Source organism: Schistocerca gregaria, chromosome 4 (assembly GCF_023897955.1).
Source record: "Schistocerca gregaria isolate iqSchGreg1 chromosome 4, iqSchGreg1.2, whole genome shotgun sequence".
NCBI lineage: Eukaryota > Metazoa > Arthropoda > Insecta > Orthoptera > Acrididae > Schistocerca > Schistocerca gregaria.
In genome coordinates, this window is record NC_064923.1 from 677,721,186 (window position 1) to 677,742,809 (window position 21,624).

Below are 21,624 nucleotides of genomic sequence, written 5' to 3' on the forward strand. Positions count from 1 at the left end.
CACGACTAAAGAAAAATCAAGACACGCTCATAGGATTTGTCGACATGGAAATAGCATTCGACAGTGTAAAATGATGCAAGATGTTCGAAATGCTGAGAAAAGTAGGCGTAAGCTACAGGAAAAGACAGGTAATATACAATATGTACAAGAGCCAAGAGGGAATAATAAGATAGGAAGACCAAGAACGATGTGCTCGGATTAAAAAGGGTGTAAGGCAAGGACGTAGTCTTTCACCCCCACTGTTCAATCTATATATCGAAGAAGCAATGACGGAAATGAAAGGAAGTTACAAGAATGCGATGAAAATTCAGGGTGACAAGGTATCAATGATAATATTCGCTGATGAGATTACTACCATAAGCAAAAGTGAAGGAGAATAACAGGGCCTGCTGAGCATAATGAACAGTCCAATGAGCACAGAATATGACTGAGATAAGGACGAAAGTAACTAGAGTTAGCAGAAATGAGAACAACGGGAAACTTAACATCAGGATTAATGACCAAGAAATACATGAAGTTAAGGAATTCTACTACACATGCAGCAAAATAATCAATGACGGGCGGTGCAGGGAGGGCATAAAAAGTGGATCAGCACTGGAGAAAAAGACATTCCTGGACAAGAGAAGTCTACTAGTATTAACCATAGGCCTTAATTTGAGGAAGAAATTTCTAAGAATGTACGTTTGGAACACGGCGTTGTACTTTGTATGGCAGTGATACATGGACTGTGTAAAGACCGGGACAGAAGAGAATCGAAGTATTTGAGATTGGTACTACAGAGGAATGTTCAAAATTAGGTGGACTGATAAGATAACGAATGAGGAGGGCCTGCACAGAATCGGAAAGGAAAGGAATATGTTGAAAACAATGACAAGTAGAAAGGACAGGATGACAGAATATCTGTTAAGACCTCAGGGAATACCTTCATGGTACTAGAGGGAGCCGTAAAGGGTAAAAAAAGTAGAGGAAGACAGTGATTGAAGTACATCCAGCAAACATTTGAGGATTTAGGTTGCAAAAAAAAAAAAAGGGGGGCGGGGGGAAGGAAAAAGTCGTATGGCAGTCTGTAACTAAAATTTTACCATATACAGCTCATTTAAGTGCCATGAACGTTATTTCTTGGTGTCTTGACATATATGATATTGCACATTCTTGTTATTCATGTTTTCCACTTTATCCTCTTCTCATTCTTTCACACATCTTGGCATCTAATTTTCCTTCTACAGACACACGTAGCAAACTCTTCGATTCTCTTCTTTTTTCCCTTTTCCCACAGTCCATAATTTACCTCCATACAGTGCTGTGCTCCCAGCATTCTCAGAAATTTGTACCTCGGAATCAAGGTTTGTATTTGATACTAGTAGACTTCTCTTGGCCACGAATGCCTTCTGTACCTACGTTAGTTTATCCTATTCAATGGCTCCTGTAATTCTCTCGAAGTCATCACTCCCTTTTTTATGTTTTCCTTGCTTGGCACATCATATGTCATTTTACTTCCAACATAGCAGTACTTCTTCACTTCGTTTTTTCTTTTTCTTGTGCTTCCTAATACTGATCTTCAGTTTATCGCTAAGCTGATTTCTGCTACTCCTCATTACTTTCCTCCTACTTGGGTTCACTCCTAATCCACAGAGTATGCTCATTAGACTGTTCTCTACTTTCAGAAGGTCCCATAATAAAGGCAGTGTCATCAGCGAATCTTATCATTTACCGGGTGATCCAAAATTACTTTAACTTTTGAAAATGCCCTAATTCACAGAAGAATGTAGGTGGAGAGGTAAAACATGATACACATGCCTGGAATAACATGGGGTTTTCTTGATAGCAGAATGAGCAGTAGCTGGCTAACAGGTGGCGGAAATGTGAGGTGCTGCTCTTCAACTGTCAGCGTGACGGATGCGAAGTGCGCCGATATGTTAGAGAATCGTCCTAAGGCTGGCTGATAAACACCTGCTGGAAGGTACGACTTTTAAGCCGGATGGCACTCCATCCCATTAACCACACGTGTGAAAGATCTTTTTCGCACGTTCTTTCAGGATCATGTTCTGAGCTGCCACGTCCGTCATGCTTGGCCTCCCAGGTCCCCAGACCTCAATCCGCTAGTCTACTGCGATCGTCCGACCTCATTAACGATGCTAAAAGACATCATCAGAAGGCAATTTCTCATCATACCTAACGATACACTAACAGTGCAGTTACAACATTGTTCCTCGACTACAGATACTGTTGATGAATGACGGCCGACATGTTGAGAATTTGTAATTAAGAACATCGCCTTTGCTAAAAAAATCGATTGTTAGGCAATTATTGCTTCTTTAGCGTATGAGGCTCCATCTGTTAGTCATCGTGTGCGCTTTTTTTGGTTTCAATAAAACCCCATGTCATTTCGAGCATGTTTGTCAATTTTTACCACTCTACCTACAGTATTCCGTGAAGTATTGCATTTTCAAGTGTTAACAGTCTGTTATGTCTCCCTGTATATTTCTTCACTCTGAATTTTAATCCCAGTCATGGGCCTTTCTTTTTCGTCCACATTGGTCGCGAGAATAAGCCCCCGGGCGCTGCCAGAAATAATATTTTACGGGGAACGTTCAAGTCATGTAACACATTCTTTTCTCGACCAGTTTGTGAAAAATGCAGAATTTGTTATGGGACATCGTGAGATATTCCCACTTTAGCCCTTATAGTTTCATGAATTTGCGATAGGTGGCGGCGTTGTTCCTACCTACAAGGAATTTGCGTTCCAATGGGAGAGTTGTCATCGTGTGTCTTTTGTCGGAAAACCAGGGCATCGCAGATATTCATAGGCGCTTGCAGAATGTCTTTTCAGCGAACCTGATGCCTCTAACTAAAGTTCACTGTGCCCACTCTGATGGAGAAACAAAGCTATTGAACATTGAAGTTCATTAAGTTGAGATTTAGAAGAAAGTTTGGGATTCATAGAAAATGTAGTTTATTATAGCAATTTTCACCATGTTCTGAAAACGATAAAGCGTAAAGTTTCAGACAAATGTTTACCCAATGAATGATACTATCAGCTATTGTACTATCAGCCTAGGGAATGTTTCCAGAATGAGCGAAGTGTGCGCTGATATGATACTTCCTGGCAGATGAAAACTGTGTGCCGGACCGAGACTCGAACTCGGGACCTTTGCTTTTCGCGGGCAAGTGCTCTACCAACTGAGCTACCCAAGCACGACTCACGCCCCGTCCTCACAGCTTTACTTTCGCCAGTACCTCGTCTCCTGCCTTCCAAACTTAACAGAAGCTCTCCTGCGAAAGGCAAAGGTCACGAGTTCGAGTCTCGGTCCGGCACACAGTTTTAATCTGTCAGGAAGTTTCATATTAGCGCACACTACGTGGCAGAGTGAAAATCTCATTCTGATAAATTTTGAAGTTACTAAACTGAAACCGAACACATCATTATTTTAGCATCACTCCTGACATGCAATTTTTTTTTTCAAATTATTTACTTTAGTTTTAAGGTATTGCGCATCATTTATGACGTCATAGCTAGTTAGAACGGACTAGACTGGCACACAGTGGAAAGCATATGAATTCTAAATGGGGTGAGTAGGCTCCTTCCCTGCACCTGGTACAACACGTACTGAGAGTATCGTAAGGTGAATCTGCAGACACGCCGTATGACATTCGAGAAACCATCTGAAGACTGCAGTGGCTCGGTGAGCATCGATGAAGGGCGAAGCTGTGGGCACCAGAGCAGAGCGCCGGTCCGTGTGTGCAGCGGTACGGGCGGCAGGTGGGAGGTGCGGCGGGCGTGTACGCGTGGTGCACGCGCCGCAGCCGCTTGGTGTCGCTGAGCCACGTGGGCATGGGCGCCGTGGCGTACTGCTTGTGGGTGGCGGTGCCCGCCGCCATGGGCCGGCGCTGCCGGTCCGCAGACTGCCGCGCCACCACCGCGCTGCCCGCCGTCGTCTGGTGCCCCTTCCCCTTCACAGAGTCGCCGGCCTACGAGGTGAGCGCACACCTGCTTCATTCCCCTCTCTCTATTGCTCAAGTCGTCATGCCAAACCAAATTTGCAGGTATTCGAAACGGGATTATTACAAATGTTCAGTCGTCGGTAAAGCAGTTTACAGGTTTCCCTCAGACTACAGATTTTCCACAATGTAACCCAACGTACAATGTGCTTTGTGATTAGACCGCGGAGTTCCTTGCAAATACACCGGGAGAAATCTTCAGACATAAAACAACTTCGGGTGCACGGCAAGAAACTGTAATGGTACCATTTCCGTTCGCATTTAATATAAATGACCTAGCTCACTACTGCCCATTAAAATTGCTACACCACGAAGATGACGTGCTACAGACGCGAAATTTAACCGACTGGGCGAAGATGCTGTGATATGCAAATGATTAGCTTTTCAGAGCATTCACACAAGGTTGGCGTGCGGTGGCGACACCTACATCGTGCTGACATGAGGAAAGTTTCCAACCGATTTCTCATACACAAACAGCAGTTGGCAGGCGTTGCCTGGTTAAACATTGTTGTGATGCCTCGTGTAAGGAGGAGAAATGCGTACCATCACGTTTCCGACTTTGGTAAAGATCGGATTGTAGCCTATCGCGATTGCGGTTTATCGTATCGCGACATTGCTGCTCGCGTTGTTCGAGATCCAATGACTGTTAGCAGAATATCGAATCGGTCGGTTCAGGAGGGTAATACAGTACGCCGTCCTCGATCCCAACGGCCTCGTATCACTAACAGTCGAGATCACAGGCATCTTATCCGCTTGGCTGTAACGGATCTTGCAGTCACGTCTCGATCCCTGAGTCAGCAGATGGGGACCTTTGCAAGACAGCAACCGTCTACACGAACAGTTCGACAACGTTGGCAGCAGCATAGACTATCAGCTCGGAGACCATGGCTGCGGCTACCCTTGACGCAGCATCACAGACAGTAGCGCCTGCGATGGTGTTCTCAACGACGAACCTCGGTGCACGAATGGCAAAACGTCAATTTTTTCGGATGAATCCAGGTACTGTTTACAGCATCATGATGGTCGAATCCGTGTTTGGCGACATCGCGGTGAACGCACGTTGGAAGCGTGTATTCGTCACCGCCATACTGGCGTATCACTTGGCGTGATGGTATGGGGTGCCATTGGTTACACGTCTCGGTCACCTCTTGTTCGCATTGACGGCACTTTGAACAGTGGACGTTACTTTTCAGATGTGTTACGACCCGTGGCTCTGCCTTCATTCCATCCCTGCGAAACCCTACATTTCAGCAGGATAATGCACGACCGCATGTTGCAGGTCGCGTACGAGCCTTTCTGGATACAGAAAATGTTCCACTGTTGCACTGGCCAGCACATTCTCCCGATCTCTCATCAATTGAAAATCTCTGATGAATGGTGGCCGAGCAACTGGCTCGTCACAATACGCCAGTCACTACTCATGATGGACTGTGGTATCATGTCGAAGCTGCATGGGCAGCTGTACCTGTAGAAGCCATCCAAGCTCTGACTCAATGCCCAGGCGTATCAAGGCTGTTATTACGGCCAGAGGTGGTTGTTCTGGGTACTGATTTCTCAGGATCTATGCGCCCTAATTGAGTGAAAATGTAATCACATATCAGTTCTAGTACAATACATTTGTCCGATCAATACCTGTTTATCATTTGCATTTTTTCTTGGTGTAGCAATTTTAATGGCCGGTAGTGTATATAACGCCTAAAACTCCATGAGGCTGTTGATGTATGATACTGTTGCACATTGCTCTACAAAACTTAAAGACGGTATAGACAAAGTAACATAAAGTATTAACTACTCTGTCGAAATGAGTGAAAGTGCGGGAGAATGTAGCCAGAGGTCTCCCAGTCATGCACAGAAAGTTACAGGTTATATGGCCTAAAGTCAGTGTGACTATAACGTCAAATGGAATTGGCCCCACAACACAAGGTGGTTGAAGGATAGGGAAAAGACGGTGTGTATCAATGAACGAGGAGTTATGTTGCACTATCAAGGTGTTCTTCGTAGAAACGTGGCCGAGAGACAACATTTGGATTACTTTGTGAGGCGGCTGGCTGTTTCAGGCCATTCTCCTCACATTTTAGCCAATCTGCATACTGAATTTGCATAAGAGACTCTCTTGCTTCATTTACTTTCCGACTTAGTTTTAACTTGACAATTTTTCATCGGTATTGCGCACTGATTATATGAGTTGTTAGTTGCAGCTTGTAGCAACGTGTGTTACCCATCTCTCTGTACCTAACCTTTCATTCTTGTAGTAGTTTTTCCCATTAAATGCCCCTGGCCTTGACCAGGAGAACCCCGTTTCCCTCCGATGAAAACATAAGGAAAATGCAACCGCTTTGAAGGAACTGCTGGTCGCTCCGAAGGCAGCTCCTACGGTGGCAAACCGCACGGCGAGCCTTTCAGGGATTATCCTCCAGGCTGAGCATCCAAATATAATGGGCGGCGAAATGGAAGACAACTGGCTGATACTGACTACAAAAGAGCATCTCACACTGACTGATTATTAATAACGTGTGACTAATGTTAAATATACAAACGTAACTGACAATGACTCTATGAGCGCAAAAGTCTGGATATATTGAATATTCATCTCACACCTATGATTATTTAAAGGAAACACAATGAAGTTAAGTATTTAGACTGAAGCGGAGAGCGAAAATTTGTACCAGGGCCGGGAATCGGACGCTGGTCCCCTGTTTAGCAGTCAGGTGCTTTAGATATGAAGCCACCTCGACACAGTGATTCACACAACTGCAAGGGTTACCCTGGTACGCCGCCCTAAAATAGTTTAAATGGCTCTGAGCTCTATGGGACTTAACATCTGAGGTCATCCGTCCCCTAGAACTTAGAACTACGAAAACCTAACCTAAGGACATCCATGCCCGAGGCAGGATTCGAACCTGCGACCGTAGCAAGACGCGGTTCCGAACTGGAGCGCCTAGAACTGCTCGAGCACAGCGGCCGGCATGCCTCCCTCCTCGACCCAAGTTCTCACTGCCGCCCCAGTCTACTTGAAATTCCCTCTTACACACGAACAGAATTGGCGAGGCTTTCCATGGTCTGAAATAGGATCACACTATCGAAGGTAAAGTCTCTGCTCATTTCATTTGTATTACGAGTGTCACTCCAAAAGAAATGCACATTTTTTTTTAAATCCTTCTCTCAGTCTACATGTTTGAAAGTTTTACAGTGTGTAGATGCATCCTTTAGGAACAATATTTTCATTTCTCCACATAATTTCAGTCCTTCTAAACTGCCTTACGCCATCTTGGAACCAGCGGCTGTATATCCGCACGGTAAAATTCTGGACCAACCTGTTGGAGCCACTGATTAACAGCATGCACAAGGGAATCATTATCTTCAAAACTTGTTCCACGAAGAGAGGCTTTCAGCTTCCCAAAGAGATGATAGCCACATGGAGCCAGGTCAGGGCTGTAAGGCGGGTGTTTTAAGTGTTGTCCATTCGAGTTTTGTGATCGCTTACATGGTTTTGTGCAACAACAAAACATCCTGCTTTTGCCGATGTGCTCGAACACGACTCAGTCGAGCTTTAAGTTTCTTCAGTGTCGTCACACATGCATCAGAATTTATGGTGGTTACACTTTTATGATGTTCACAAGCAAGAGTCCTTCGGAAACGAAAAACACCATAGCTATAACTTTTCCAGCAAAAGGTGTAGTTAGGAATTTTTTTTTCTTGGATGAATTTGCATTATACCACTCCATTGATTTCCTCTTCGTCTCTGGTGAAAAATGATGGAGGCATGTTTCATCACCTGTCACAGTTCTTCCAAGAAATTCATCTCCACCATTCTCGTACTGTTCCAAAAGTTCTTGTTTCTTTGTGAGCCACTGTCAACATCCTGGGAACACACCTGGTACAAACCTTTTCTAACGCCAACACTTTCAGTATTCTGCAAACACTTTCTTCCCCTATCCCAACGTAGCGTGACAATTCGTTCACTGTGATGCGTCTGTCAGCAGTCACCAGTTTCTTAATATTCTCTGCACATTGTCTGGAGCGGGTGCAGTACGAGGCCTGCCGCTGCGAGGACAATCCTCAATATTGCCCTGCCCGCTTTCATCACGTAACCTGCTTGCCTACCGACTAACTGTACTGTGATCGACAGCAGCATCTCCATACTCATTTTCCAACCTCTTGTGGATATTTTACACTGTCTCGTTTTCACAGCACAGGAATTCTATGACAGCACGTTGCTTCTGACGAACGTCAAGTGTAGCAGCCATCTTGAAGACATACTGTGACGGCTCCACTCACCGGAACAGGTTGAACTAAGTTTGAAAATAAGCGGGAAGGATGTATCTACACACTGTAAAACTTTCACACATGTACAAACGAAAATTGCATTTACGTTCGACACCCCGTCGTGCGCGCAGGTGGGCCCTGTCGACTGTGGTCCGGGACGTCGGTTGTCTTGAAGAATAGACCCTGGTCGTCCACCAAGGATCGATCAAGACTGCATCATATGTTCACAGGATGGCCCAGGAGGTTGCGTCAAACGTGTCGCACCCGTTTAGTGTGGAGACGACAGCTTGTAGATCATCTGTGATGATTAACAGTGGCGGTGAAGGAGGGCTCGCCGCATACCAGGCTTCTCATCAACGACGACCCAATAGACAGCAACGATAGACTACGGCTTTTGTGTGCTTCAGGCTGTTTGCATCGCGGTGTTGGAGTCAGCAAGCAGGTAGGAGGCAGGTCATCATCGGTCAGCTTGTCGTGGTTTCGCCGAAACTCAATAGACCGTCATTCTTCCTGCCTCTAGAGACACAGGCTGAATGGCAACATGACTGCCTGTGTCTTTGAGCTACGAAAGCCTCGTTATTTCAAGGGCCGAAACCGTGCCTATGAGACGGTGGCTCTGGGTGTACGAAAGCTTTTACACTCGTTTGTTGGTCCCGTCAGTGCTGCTTGTCTCACTGTGTCAGTTCAGAAATTACTCCGGGTCACCGAGATCAGATCTTTCTGCCTATGTTTGACTTTGCAGTGGCGCCCCGGCGTTGAAGTTACGTTGTGTTACTTCACAGAGCCTTGCTACGTACCACTGCAACCATTGAGTTTTTACTCCCATCACTCCGCTGTGTTCTAACGTTCGCCTCATTCCCTGACGTGTGTTGCATCGGCGGTGCGCCTTGTTGACACCGGCCCAGAACTAGCTTTCTCTGTTTTGGGCTCCTCTGGTAGAACTATCTTTTTTTTAATTGAAAAATGTACAATAAAATTATTCTACTGTGCAACAGTAGATATAACCTGTAGCGAACTACTGGTAAGACGCTGTATACACAAGAACTAGAAGGGAGCGCTAAGGGGGTGGTGCGTGGGTGCAAAAGTTCTCTCCTACATCCATATCTGCATCTGCGTGATTACTCTGTTAGTCACAATAAAGTGCGTAGCAGAAGGTTCAATGAACCACCTCCGCCGCGCGGGATTAGCCGAGCGGCCTTGGCGCTACAGTCATGGGCTGTTTCTGCTGGTCCCGGCGGAGGCTCGGGTCCTCCCTCGGACATGGGTGTGTGTGTTTGTCCTTAGGATAATTTAGGTTAAGTAGTGTGTAAGCTTACGGACTGATGACCTTGGCAGTTCAGTTCCATAAGACTTCACACACATTTGAACCACCTTCAAGCTGCCCCTCTACCGTTCCACTTTCGAACGGCTTGCGGGAAAGACGAGCACTTAAATTTTTCTGTGCGAGCACCGATTTCTCTTATTTTATCGTGATGATCATTTCTCCCTATGAAGGTGTGTGCCAATAGAATGTTTTCGCAATCGGAGGAGAAAACTGGTGATTGAAATTTCATGAGGAGATCCCGTCACTACGATAAAAGCCTTTGTTTTAATGATTCCCACTCCAATTCACGTATCATGTCTGTGACACTATCTCCTCTATTTCGCTATAATACAAAACGAGCTGCCCACCTTTGTACTTTTTCGACGTCATCTGTCAGTCCCACCTGACGCGGATCCCACACCGCACAGCAATACTACAGAATACGGCGGACAAGCGTGGTGTAAGCAGTCTCTTTAGTACACCTGTTGCATCTTCTAAATGTTTTGCCAATGAATCGCAGTCTTTGGTTTGCTCTACCCACTATATTACCTGTGTGATCGTCCCAATTTAGGTAATTTCTAATTGTAATCCCTAAGTATTTAGCTGAATTTACAGCCTTCAGATTTGTCTGACTTATCGCGTACCCGAAATTTAGCTGATTTCTTTTAGTACTCATGTGAATAACTTCACACTTTTCTTTATTCCGGGTCAATTGCCTCTTTTCACACCATACAGATATCTTATCTAAATCATTTTTCAAGTATTTTTGGTCATCTGATTTCTTTACAAGACGGTAAATGACAGCATCATCTGCAAACAATCTACTATTCAACTTCTACATCGAACAATGATGGAAATGAAAGAAAGAAATATTCGAGAGTTAGATCAAAATTCAGAGTGAAAAGTATCAATGACAAGATTTTCTGCTGACATTCCTATTCTCAATGAATCTGTGCAAGAACTACAGGAGGTGACGAGTGTAATGAACATTTTAATGAGCACATTATACACACTGTGAGAAATTGAAGAAAGACCAAAACAGTAAGAAGCGACAGATATGAGATAGGTGATTAATTAAACACAAAGCTAGCAGCTACGTAGTAGATGAAGAGAGTAATCCTGATACCTTGGAAGCTAAGTAACGATTATGGACGAAGCACATATAAAAAGGTGACTGGAAATGTCAAAGAGGGTATCTTATCAATAACAAAAATTGTTAGTATCAAACGTAGGCATTAATTTGATTAAGAATGTTCTGAATACGTCTGGGGTGCACCAATATATGGAAATTCATTGTGGACTACGGAAAAATCTGAAAATAGTATAAATGAAGCATTTGAGATTCGGTGCTACAGAAGAATGTTAAAAATTAAGTGGACCGATAAGAAATAAGAAGTGTCTACATGGTCATCAGGAAATACCTTCCGTGGTACTAGAGGGATCCGTACGGAAACAGTGAGGGAAGACAGACACTGCAAATAGACGAGAATGTCGGATATGACACAGCATGTCAAATTAAACACCAATCAGCTGTCTAGTTTCCGAACTTATTTTATTTCGCTACCAGTTTCAACGATTTACTGCGCAATCTTCAGGCCCCTGACCGACGTTTCAAAGTCGGGCCTGATCAAAATAGGGGTCAGCAATTCTGGTATTAGTAGAGTTGGGTTGGGAGAATTGGGTTGGGATGTTTGGGAGAGGAGACCAGACAGCAAGGTCATCGGCCTCATAGGATTAGGGAAGGACAGGGAAGGACGTCGACCGTGCCCGTTCAAAGGAACCATCCCGGCATTTGCCTGGAGCGATTTAGGGAAATTACGGAAAACCTAAATCAGGGTGGCTGGGCGCTGGATTGAACCGTCGTCCTCCCGAATGCGAGTGCAGTGTGCTAACCACTGCGCCACCTCGCTCGGTCAATACATTGTAACTTACCTTATCTGACACGTGGATTGAAGCTCTGCCCATGGTTATTTCACGGTAACTGATATCTCTTAACATTCACAAAGAACAGGGTGAAATAGTAACACCATTTAACGATATATATGGCGTAAAAGGAGGACTTTCTTTAACGCCACAGGAGACATCGGCGTCGTTCCAGCTGTGAACCGGTAACACTTTCCACAACAGTGAGTGTACACTGATAAACAATATCCAGTCACCTGTTAGCGCACATTAATATGGTGTGTGTTCCCCCACCTTTATGTCAGCGTGAACTGTGATGTGGTCACTTTCATTGAGGTATTTGAACGTCTGTGGATGAATGGGAGCCCATTCTTCCTCAACAGCCGAGACCAGAGAAGGTAGAAAGTAGTGAAACTTGAGACTGCGGTCTGGACCGAAATCGACGCCCTTTTTCCTTTTTTCTTCTCAGTCATCAGCCTTCTAGCTGGTTTGCTGACGCTCACTAAGAATTCCTCTCGTGTCCCAGCGTTTGCATCTCAGAACAGAAACTGCAGCGTACATCCTCAATCATTTGCTGAATGTATTCCAATCTCTGACTTCTGTAGTTTTTACCCTCTACAGCTCCCTCTAGTACCATGAAGGTTATTCCGTGATTTCTTAACATATTTCCTATCATCCTGTCACTCTTTCTAGTCAGTGGCTTCCATATATTCTTTACTCCTCTTTCCTGGCAGTTTTTTTCCATATGTTTCTTCCCTCGCCAATTCTTCGGAGAACCTACTCATTCTTTACCTCATAAGTCCATCTAATTTTCAACATTCTTATGTAGCACCACATCTTAAATGTTTCGATTCTCTTCTCTTCAGATTTTCCCACAGTCCATGTCTCACCACCTTACAAAAATGTGTTCCAAACGTACCTCAGAAATTTTTTCCTCAAATGGTCTGTGCTTGAGACATCTCTTGACCAGAAGTGCCCATTTTGCCAGTGCTCGTCTGCTTTCCCCCCCCCCCCCCCCCCCTTTGCTCCGTCCATCATGGGGAACTTTACTTCGTAGGCAGTAGATTTCGTTAACTTCGTCTACTTCGTGATACCCAATTCTGATACTAAGTTCTCATTTCTGTTACTTCTCATTACTTTCGTCTTTCTCCGATCAATATTATGCACTCATTAGATTTCGGTCTTTTCAAGAAATCCTATGATTCTTGTTCCCGTTTACTCAGGATAGCAATGTCATCAGCGAATCTTATCACTGATATCCCACTCTTGTACCTTTTGTACCTTTCTTTTATTTCCCATCATTGTTTCTTCGTTATATAGATTCAGCCATAAGGATGAAAGACTACACCCCTGTCTTACACGCTTCTTAATCCGAGCACTTCGTTCTTTGTCTGCCACTCCTTTTATTCCGTCTTGGTTCTTGTACGTATTGTGTATTACCCGCCTTTCCATATAGCTTACCGCCTTTTGTCTCAGCATTTCGAGCATCCTGTACCATTTTACAATGTCGAATGCTTCCTCCATGTCGACAAATCCTACGAATGTGCCTTGATGTCCCTTAATCCTTGCTTTCACTATCAACCGCAATGTCTGAACTGCCTCTCTGGCGCCTTTACCTTCCCTAAAGCCAGATTGATCATCAACTCAAATATCCACAGTTTCTTTTTCCGTTCTTCTGTATATTATTCTCGTCAGCAACTTCGATGCACGAGCTGTTATGCTGATTGTGCGAAATTTCTCGTACTTGTCGGCTCTTGCTGTGTTCGGAATTGTGTGGTAGATTTTTTTCCGAAAGTCAGATGTTACATCGCCAGTTTCACATGTTCTACACACCAACATGAATAATCGTTTTGTTACAGCACCACCAATGATTTTAGAAATTCCGATGGACTCTTATTTATCATTTCAGCCTTATTTGATCTCAAGTTGTCCAAAGCTCCTTTAAATTCTGATTTTAATACTGAGTCCGGTATCTCTTCCATGTCGTTTCCTGATTCTTCTATCACGTCGTCAGACAAGTCTTCCCCAAAGTCAGGCCTTCAGTGTACGCTTTCCACGTATGCACTCTCTCCTCTGCATTTAACAGTGGAACTCCCACTGCACTCTTAATGTTATCGCCCTTGCTTTTAATTTCGCCGAAGATTGATGCGACTTTCTATATGTTGAATCAGCGCTTTATACAATCATCCCTTTTTCGATATCTTCGAATTTTTCATGCAGCCATTTCGCTTTAGCTTCCAATTTATTTCATTCCTAAGTGTTTGTGTATTTCCCTGAACATTTTTGTACCTCCTTGTTTCGTTGATCAGGTGAAGTATTTCTTCTGTTACTCGTAGTTCCTTCTCGCTTCGCTTCCCTGTTCCTATGTTTTTCTCTCAAACTTCTGCCTATGTCCATTTTAGGGAAGTCTATTCCACTTCACTTGAATAGCTTACTGAGCTTCTCATTATCACAGTACCCATAATCTCAGAGAGGTTCAACCGTACTTCTTCATTCCTTAGTACTTCCGTATTCCACTTCTTTGCACATTGATCCTTCGTGACCAGTCTCTTATACTTCAGCCTTCTGACTCTATATCTGCTCCTGGGTACAACTTACAACCCGATATCTGATTTCGAAAACTCTGCCTGCCCATGATGTAATCTAACTGAAATCATCCCGTATTTCGTGGCCTTTTCCAAGTTTACCTCATCCTCTGGCGATTCTTGAACATATATACGGTATAACCATCTGAAACTTATTGCACAACTCAGTTAATCTTTCTTCTCTCCCATTCTTTCTACCAAGCCTACATTCTCCCGTAACCTTTTCTTCTGCTCGTTCCCCTACAACCGTATTCCAATCCTCCATGACTATTAGATTTCCATCTCTCTACAACCGCGTTCCAGTTCTCCCCCACAGTTAGATTTTCATCTTATTTTACGAACTGAATTATTGTTCATTATCCTCAGACACTTACTCTATTCCTTTGTAATCTGCTTGCGACTTTGGCATGTACACTGAACTATCATTGTTGGTGTTGTCTTGCTCTCGAATCTGATGAGAACAACCCTATCACTGAACAGTTCACAGTAACTCACTCTCTGTCGTACCTTCCTATTGCTAAAGAATCCTACTCCCGTTATACCATTTTCTACTGCTGTTGATATTACTCTATATTCGGTCAGAAATCCTTGTCTTCTTTCAGTTCTTTTCACTGACTCCTCTATATCTACACTACTGGCCATTAAAATTGCTACACCACGAAGATGACGTGTTACAGACACTAAATTTAACCAACAGGAAGAAGATGCTGTGATATGCAAATGATTAGCTTTTCAGAGCATTCACACGAGGTTGGCCCCGGTGGCGACACCTACAACGTGCTGACATGAGGAATCTTTCCCACCCATTTCTCATACACAAACAGCAATTGACAGGCGTTGCCTGGTGAAACGTTATTGTGATGCCTCATGTAAGGAGGAGAAATGAGTACCATCGCGTTTCCGACGTTGATAAAGGTCGGGTTTCAGCCTATCGCCATTGCGGTTTCTCGTATCGCGACATTGCTGCTCGCGTTGTTCGAGATCCAATGACTGCTAGCAGAATATGGAATCGTTGGGTTCAGGAGGGTAATGCAGACGCCGTGCTGGATCCCAACGGCCTCGTATCACTAGCAGTCGAGATGACAGGCATCTTATGCGCATAGCAGTAACGGATCGTGAAGCTACGTCCCGATCCCTGAGTCAACAGATGCGAACGTTTGTGAGACAACCACCATCTGCACGAACAGTTCGACGACGCTTGCAGCAGCATAGACTATCAGCTCGGAGACCATGGCTGCGGTTACCCTTGACGCTGCGTCACAGACAGGAGAGCCTGCGATGGTGTACTCAACGACGGACGAGGGTGCACGAATGGCGAAACGTCATTTTTTCGGATGAATCCAGACTGCAAAAACACTTCGGTACTGTCAGTCCTCGTTATCTCCAGTTATAAGTGATCTGTTGCAGATTTAAATCTCACTTCTCTTCATCCAGTTACCGGGGCCATCTGCCCATTTACGAACTTGTGTAAATTCAGTAATTATCATGAACTATTACTAACAGTTCTTGTGATTAACTTACTCCATGAAGGAGATTTTCTTCGTGTACTTACTAATGTTTATTACATACTTACTAATGTTTATAACATCTAATTTCTTCTACAGGAATTTCCACACGAAACAACTATATATAATAATATCTTGGAAGTGGAGTCCATCAGCCGGCCAGAGTGGCCGAGCAGTTCTAGGCGCTTCAGTCTGGAACCGCGCGACCGCTACGGTCGCAGGTTCGAATCCTGCCTCGGGCATGGATGTGTGTGATGTGCTTAGGTTAGTTAGGTTTAAGTAGTTCTAAGTTCCAGGGGACTGATGACCTCAGATGTTAAGTCCCAGAGCCATTTGAACCATTTTTTTTTCTTTTAGTCCATCGTCTGAGTGAAATTATCAACTGACTTCAATTTCGTTAATTAGGTTTATTTATTAGTCTAGCCTGATCGGTTGATTTCGCTCTCTGTAGCCGTTGTGAAGTGATCATTATGTGCAAACAACTTTTTTATAACAAAACAACTAAGGGGAAAAGCTAGATTACGTACATGACAACCGCCGATAATTCGCCAAGCGACCACCACGTCATTTCCTAGGTACAAAGGTGTCAAGAGAGCATTATGTTCCTTGAAAATGACAGTTGATCACCTATCGAAATACCAGTGGTTGTCAAAGATGTCACCCAGCTTTATTCATGTAGGTTGTCTGAACATGTTATATGCCGGGAGGAACTCAAGCTTCACAACTTTTTTTTATAATTTATCAGCAGTTAATGATTACTCTGTAGCTGCCAGAGGGGCTGATCGTAATGACAATAATAGATACCCGGTATTATATATATATATATATATATATATATATATATATATATATATATATATATATGTGTGTGTGTGTGTGTGTGTGTGTGTGTCTGTCTGTCTGTCTGTCTCAACTGCCAGTCACTGCACTAACAATTTATCCTCTGCAGGTCTTTCAGCGTTTTGTTACAGTCTTCTGGCGTTGTAGCCTTCCTGTCATATGAGTCATATGAGGGCTACAACGCCAGAAGACTGTATGAAATGCAGAAAGACCTGCTGGCAATCGATGGTTGGTTCAGAGACTGACAGTTGACTCTGAACGTAAGTAAATGGAACATACTGCGCGTAACTACGGCCGCAGGTTCGAATCCTGTTTCGGGCACGGATGTGTGTGTGATGTCCTTAGGTTAGTTATGTTTAGGTAGTTCTAAGCTCTAGGGGACAGATGACCTCAGAAGTTGAGTCCCATAGTGCTCAGAGCCATTTGAACCATTATTTTACTGCGCGTAAATAGGCGAAAAGATCCATTACCGTACGATTAAACTATGGGTATAAAGTCTGAGGAACAAATGACAACCGTAAAATATCTAGGAATAACCGTGCTGAGCAAACAAAAATCGAATGACCACAACAAACAAATTGTAGAAAAAGCAGATGCCAGAATAAGATTATATAGGAGAATCTTAAGGAAATCAAATTCGCCCACCAAAGAAGTGGCTTACAAAATACATGCTCGATCGATTACTGTGTTTCTCAGGTATAGGACTAGCGGAAGAGATCGAGAAGGTCCGTTGGAGAGCGGCACGTTTTCTCACGAGGAAGTTCAATAAGCCCGATAACGTAATGGAGGCGCTTAACCAACTCCATTGGCAGACACTACAAGAGAGGGGTTGTGTATCACGGACTTGGTGACTGTTGGAATTCCGAGAGCGTTACGTTTCAAGAATAATTGAGCAACGTAGTACTCCCTCTTACATATATGTCGCGAAATAACCACGGTGAAAAAATCAGTTCGTGCAGTTTATCGACTTTCCTTCCCACGCACCACTGCAAATGAAATAGTGGACAAACTCTACAGTGGTAGCAGCGTTTACCCTCCGCCAAGCATGGAGCGTCAGCTTGCGGGTTATAGATGCATGAGAGTCAGTATAATGAAAGCGGAAAACCCGCCACAACGGGACCATGGAATGATTCCATTCTAAAGTCATTACAACACAGGTTAAGACATTTACGTCACTGGGAGATAAGACAATCAGTTCTTGTACCGTAGAACGCAACAGGGCATTGACGGATCCAGAAGCGCACCCAACCTTGCACTTTCTCATCCGACGGAAACCGACGTCCACAGTTGTCTTTCACAAGGGGATATACCCAGGCTTTACAGAGGATGTTTCAGGGTTTCCCAACCAAATCGGTGAAGCCCAGCTTATGTCCAATTGGCAGAGTGGGGGACGACATCGTTGTGAAACAGGATGATTCTATCGGACAGCATTCCGACAGCTTGAGGGAAAAAGCTAAGCAACAGTGGAAACATCCCAAATCTCCCTCGACGAAGAAATCCAAAGTGGTTCACACAAGTTCCCGTAAGATCATGGTGTCCTCCTACGACATCAGGGAACCTCTGCTTGTCGAGTTTTCTAAGCGCGAAAGCAAAATCAGTCCACCGCGCTATAAAGACACTTGGCAGAAATTGCGACACGCCATAAAGTCAAAACGCCCAGGAGTGCAGTCGGACGGAATCATCCTGTTACACGACAATACCCACCCCCAGACTCCCAATCGGACGAGTGCTACGCTTCACCGATTTGGTTGGGAAACATTGAAACATCCTCCGTACAGTCCAAAACTTTCATCGTGTGATTTACACGTCTTTGACACATGAGTAAAGACAAGAGTGGACTTTGTTTTCAGTCGGATGGGAAAATGCAAGAGTGGGTGTGGTTATGAATCCGTCAGCGGCCGACCGCGTTCTACGATATAGGATCTGATCGTCTCGACTCCCAATAGGGCAAATGTCTTAACGCGTGTGGTGATTAGTTTTGAATGGAACGTTCCATGGTCCTTATGACTGTAAATGAGCCTCTTACAGCCAAAATGGTGTTAATCCATTAAACAATGTTTTGGGATATGAAGACTTTTAGTAAATAGTAGTTGCAATCTCCAGAATACTACCAAGCAAAAATTTCCCCACCCCATTTATTCACGACTGATTCTTTTATATCACCTTTTTTCCCCTTATCCGAATTTTACAAGTGAGTTATAAACTCTTAAGTGACTTATGCCACTTTGGCTTTACACAGATTGAGCGTGTGGTTCAAGAAAGAACTTGATTACATAATAAAAAGAATTTTTTTACTTAAAATCACTATATTACGTCAAAAATGATATAAATCAGTGTGCTCTAATTATATATCAGCCATAAAAGTTTCTGCTGCTAAACGTCCCTAATATCGTCAGCAAGCAATGATCCATTGTCTTCAACAGAGGTAGAAGCATGAAGGTTTAAATAGTGCGCACGATAGATAGGGGGAATGTAGGCGATAAGGTCTTGTACATCTTTTTTGCCCCTCCTGTCACAGACCTCGGTCCGTTGCAGAGTTGGGACAAAGTTTAATTTGCCAGTGATAACAGCTGTCCTCGTCTCCCTAGTAGTTTAATGTTCCGGTTGAAAAATTGGAGATTTCAGACATGTTCTTCTTCACACAAACTTCGTCTTTCGAATGGTTTTTTTTTTTCATATTTTCTGTAGCTGAAAGCTCTCCGCCAGACTTCACAGTAAGATTGACAGGATTCTTTTTCCTTGATGTCATGGTAACTCGAAACCAGTCAGAAGGGCAAAAAATTCTGTTGATTCTTACTGTACAATTCAATTAAGCCACAGCCTGAGTAGTTCGGAAAATAGGAATGAGCACTGATCATAAACTTTTGCTCAATCAATTCAGTGTTGTTAACTTCATTCAAAGCTAGCTTCAATAAATTTAATACCGTCTACATCTACATGAATACTCTGCAAATCAAACTTAAGTGCCTGGCAGAGGGTTCATCGAACCACCTTCACAATAATTCTCTATTATTCATCCAATTTTCGCACAGTACGGATATCCTTTCTAAATTGTTTTGAAATTGGTTTTGGTCGTCTTATGACTTTACTAGACATTAAACGACATCATCATCTGCAAACAACCTATGACGGCTGCTGAGTTTGTCTCATAAATCGTTTATACAAGTAAATGACGTCGAGGAGCGCCAGAAATCACTCCTTTTTTTACTCGATGACTTTCTGTCAGCTTCTACGAACTGGATCTTTCTAACAAGAATCATGAATCCAGTCGCTTAACTCAAAAGAAAAAAACGTTCAAATGTGTGTGAAATCTTATGGGATTTAACTGCTAAGGTCATCAGTTCCTAAGCTTACACACTACTTAACCTAAATTATCCTAAGGACAAACACACACACACATGCCCGAGGAAGGACTCGAACCTCCACCGGGGCCACAGTCGCTTAACTGAGACAATATTCCATAAGCACGCAATTTTATTACAAGCCGCTTGTGAGGTATAGTGTCAAAAGCCTTTTGCAAACCTAAAAATACGGAATCAATATGAAAATCCTTATCAATCCTAGATAACAGAACGCAGCATGTTATTTTCAATGGAGAGAAGTCTTCCAAAGTGAGAGTGATTTCAGGTGTGCCGCAGGGGAGTGTCGTAGGACCGTTGCTATTCACAATATACATAAATGACCTGGTGGATGACATCGGAAGTTCACTGAGGCTGTTTGCAGATGATGCTGTGGTGTATCGAGAGATTACAACAATGGAAAATTGTACTGAAATGCAGGAGGATCTACAGAGAATTGACGCTTGGTGCACGGAATGGCAATTGAATCTCAATGTAGACAAGTGTAATGTGATGCGAATACATAGAAAGATAGGTCCCTTATCATTTAGCTACAAAATAGCATGTCAGCAACTGGAAGCATTTAATTCCATAAATTATCTGGGAGTACGCATTAGGAGTGATTTAAAATGGAATGATCATATAAAGCTGATCGTCGGTAAAGCAGATGCCAGACTGAGATTCATTGGAAGAATCCTAAGGAAATGCAATCCGACAACAAAGGAAGTAGGTTACAGTACGCTTGTTCGCCCACTGCTTGAATACTGCTCAGTAGTGTGGGATCCGCACCAGATAGGATCGATAGAAGAGATAGAGAAGATCCAACGGAGAGCAGCGCGCTTCGTTACAGGATCATTTAGTAATCTTGGAAGATATACTCCAGTGGAAGGCTCTGCAGGAGAGACGCTCAGTAGCTCGGTGCGGTCTTTTGTTAAAGTTTCGAGAACACAGCTTCACCAAAGAGTCAAGCAGTATATTGCTCCCTCCTACGTATATCTCGCGAAGAGACCATGAGGATAAAATCAGAGAGATTAGAGCCCACACAGAAGCATACCGACAATCCTTCTTTCCACGTACAATACGAGACTGGAATAGAAGGGAGAACCGATAGAGGTACTCAGGGTACCCTCCGCCACACACCGTCAGGTGGCTTGCGGAGTATGGATGTAGATGTAGATGTAGAATAGCACTCAACACTTTGTGTGAGAAGGAGCCATCCTCCAGTTCTGGTTTTGTCCTGGAATGCATCCCTGTATAATACAATGTGTTTTGCTGTTGGTGCTCTACATTTTATGTGGTCGACTATACATGCACTATTTGCTGTGAGCCTCTGGATACTACAGTTCACCCCAACAATTCATGTAGTCTAGTTCTCCTGATAAAACATGCCAACCAAAGAAATAAATTTGTAAGTTACACCTATAACAAGCGATTTGGCATGTTCGTTTTAGTAACAGCAAATACTTTTCCAAATCAAGGGAAAAACAGTAATATGAGCTATCAGAAGCCGATTTTTCGCAGTATTTTTTCATCGTCTATCTTACCTCCTCTATCTTTCCTAGGTGAGGTTCATAGTCAAGCTCAACTTCTCTCCTTTCTTGGTCATCTATTGAAGAGTTCATCTTACATATTTCACACAAGTGTTCTTATGTGGAGCATGAAAATGTAGATTAAACTTCGTTTTAAATGTCCTATGGTAAATGTATTCTTTAAATGGTGCTTTGCCCCTTTCAGTACAATAGTCCTTTTAGAGGCTAAATAAGAAACGTATCTTTAGATTTTCTAAAAAGTGTTTTCAGTTTGGATTATGGGATCTGATGTAACGGGGTTGACAAGTAAAATATGTTGAGATGTGGTCCCGTACCACTGTCAATTGTTCATCAGTT

At 43.5% G+C, this 21,624-nt stretch overlaps 1 protein-coding gene across 1 annotated transcript in view; it reads left to right on the forward strand.

Moving 5' to 3' along the window:
• Positions 1-21,624, forward strand: part of LOC126267868 (odorant receptor 82a-like) — a 165,670-nt gene that overhangs the window by 65,576 nt on the left and 78,470 nt on the right. Inside the window, exon 3 of the mRNA XM_049973178.1 lies at positions 3,746-3,976. Within this exon, the coding sequence (XP_049829135.1) occupies positions 3,746-3,976 (231 nt within the window). The remainder of the gene's footprint in view (positions 1-3,745; positions 3,977-21,624) is intronic.